Source organism: Brassica oleracea, chromosome C8 (assembly GCF_000695525.1).
Source record: "Brassica oleracea var. oleracea cultivar TO1000 chromosome C8, BOL, whole genome shotgun sequence".
Lineage (NCBI taxonomy): Eukaryota > Viridiplantae > Streptophyta > Magnoliopsida > Brassicales > Brassicaceae > Brassica > Brassica oleracea.
The window spans coordinates 40,622,532-40,625,128 of NC_027755.1; the positions used below are offsets into that span (position 1 = coordinate 40,622,532).

The following is a 2,597-nucleotide window of genomic DNA, read 5'->3' on the forward strand; positions in this document are numbered from 1 at the left end:
GGGGGGGGGGGGGGGGAGCTTTTTATTATGATGGTATTAATATTTTATCAAATGTCCAAAGAGAATTTGTTTTTCAACGTAAACAATGCACATCTCAATTCTAGGTAGAGAACTTTTTTTCAACCTAATGTCCGTCCATGTATATGTAAGTCATTTTTGAACCAAAAAAGAAAGGAAAAGGAAGGCTCTCTTTTGCCTCAAGAGACTTTGATATGACAGTCAAAGAGGAAAAATGATTAGTCTCCAAGAAGCAGAATATAGTGTAAGATGTTTGCTCATAGCAATTTTTAATAGAAGTTCTTAACCAATTTAATGATGTTTTCCCCTAAGTTACTTAACTTGATCACTATACAATTTCTAATGTCCGAATGATTGGTAATTCTTTTAAATTAAGTTTGTATCTAAAAACTACGTAAACCGCTTCTTTTGCAGATTAAACATACATATTCATGGTATTTTAACTTTACCTACAGCCCTGCCAAGTTCTTTAATCATTTTTCACGAAAGCAAATTCAACTATTTTCTATAAAAAATATTAAATATTCCGTATGCCTCGGATCTTGTGACATTGCACATGTTGAAGGCATCAAAATTTACGTTACTAAACGTTGCTTGTTTCGCCCCTTCTCGATATTTTAATGTGTAATCTTATATGCTAACAAGAGAATCAGTAAGAAAACACACACTTGACAAATCAAAACCAAGTATTTATTGAACTAGTTCGATTTGTAATCTTAACATCAAATAAAATTACGAACGCGATCTAAGCTTAACTAGACATCTAAATAATTTAACATTGGTCAGCAAACATCTAATTAGTATACCATCATCAATCTAGCCGAACAAAAAAATATGTTGTTGTTATGAAACTGAGTTCCCTTAGTAACAAATTTTGTCAAGATTGTATTTTGATAATCGAGCACTACCATGAAGAAAAAATTGTATGGCAACTAAACTTATGGAGATTAGTTTGATTATTAAAATACAATCTTGACAAAATTTTTAAAGTGGAGAAAGACCTAACGTACGAGTCCAAAAAGGCTCCCACACTCAAATGATATATTGAGGAAATAAAACAAATAATCTAATATAAGTCTACGCCTTAAACAGTCAGGCCGCATTAACTCTTTACATTAAACAACCTTTTTTACATTACTCTCTATGATCATCCTTCCTCTTCCACCGCCTCTACAACAGTCTATCTCCACCATGACCACCACATAAATATATAGCCACCGTCGTACCATAATATATACATTTTGAGATATATACTTCCATCTCTTTTTCTATAGATAAACGTAATAAACCAAGATTTATTATTCTTTGTATTATTTTTGTTCTCTTTCGACCCCGAAGCCCGAGGAAATGCGTCTCTTTCGACCCGTTTCGAAAACTCATCCTTCCTCTTCTTCAACTATCTCGGCTCGTATGATAAATTGCATAATACTTTCTGTTTTGATTTCCTTGGTCTATATTCTCGTATCTCTCTCGGTACCAAGGCTTCAATCTAAAGACACTATTAGAGCCTACTTCATATCTGCTCAAGATCATGCTCAGAGCCTAACAGAGATTGATAACATTGTCTTTGGGATCGGATCGAGCACGAAGTGGTGGCCTACACGTAGAGAATATGTTAAGCTTTGGTGGGATGCTCGGAGAATGAGAGGTTGTGTCTTTGTTGACCGTCCCCTGTCGTTTTTGGAGAATCACACAGATTCTCATCTCCTTCCTCCGATTTGTGTTTCCGAAGATACTTCACGTTTCAGGTAACTAATTAAGCAAACCATTAAAATAGTCATTAATCAAAAGTAGGAGCCATTTTTTGGTTTATTAAACAATTCAAGGGGCCTATGTTGTAACGCCTATTATTTATTTATTAGTACAAGCTCTTGACAAACTCAAAATTATACTATATGAAATGAGTTTAATTTTGTTTTAATTTAATAGTATATAGCTTCTATTTTTTGTGTTTTATGAGATTTTAATTTCCGTAATTTAAATTAATAGTATATAAGCAAAAACTATATGAAATAATAATTCAAATGCACTATTTTTAGAAAGACTTATTAATTATATCTAGATTTGTTATTTCAAGTAGCTAGATTATATACAAATTTAAACTTAGTTAGGAGTTTGGAGATTCAACTTAAACTCCACCGATGTTACTATAATTGCACATAACCTAAGCATACCCAAGCTATAATGAGAAATTCTCCAAAGTCGTATTTATACCAAAACAATGTTAACCATTATAAAAGGGAGCTTTGGTAAGTTTGTTCTTTTAACAATTTAGAATTTCAATAACTTTAAACTAGCAATTTTGTAATATACCTACTTTATTACTTAACGTATAAATTGTTTGTTTGTTGAAAAATCAGAAAAATTCTCTCACAGACACTTTTCCCGCTGAAGGTCTTTACCCAACAGTTCCGGAGCAGACACTCTTCAGATCCCATCAACTTTTACTGGTTCTGGTAAAAAACCTCTGTAAAGTCCACCAACTTTTCAAATTGTTCCCCCTTTAAGAATAAACTGAAGGATAATAAAACGTTTCTGGGCGTTAACCACCGGGTTCTTCCCCCGCCGATGGCCGGGGG

At 33.3% G+C, this 2,597-nt stretch overlaps 1 protein-coding gene across 1 annotated transcript in view; it reads left to right on the forward strand.

Moving 5' to 3' along the window:
• The first annotated feature begins 1,190 nt into the window (after positions 1 to 1,190).
• LOC106309406 overlaps positions 1,191 to 2,597 on the forward strand; it is an 8,777-nt gene continuing 7,370 nt past the window's right edge. The window contains exon 1 of the mRNA XM_013746432.1: positions 1,191 to 1,766. Coding sequence (XP_013601886.1) covers positions 1,366 to 1,766 — 401 coding nt within the window. The 5' untranslated portion in view covers positions 1,191 to 1,365. The remainder of the gene's footprint in view (positions 1,767 to 2,597) is intronic.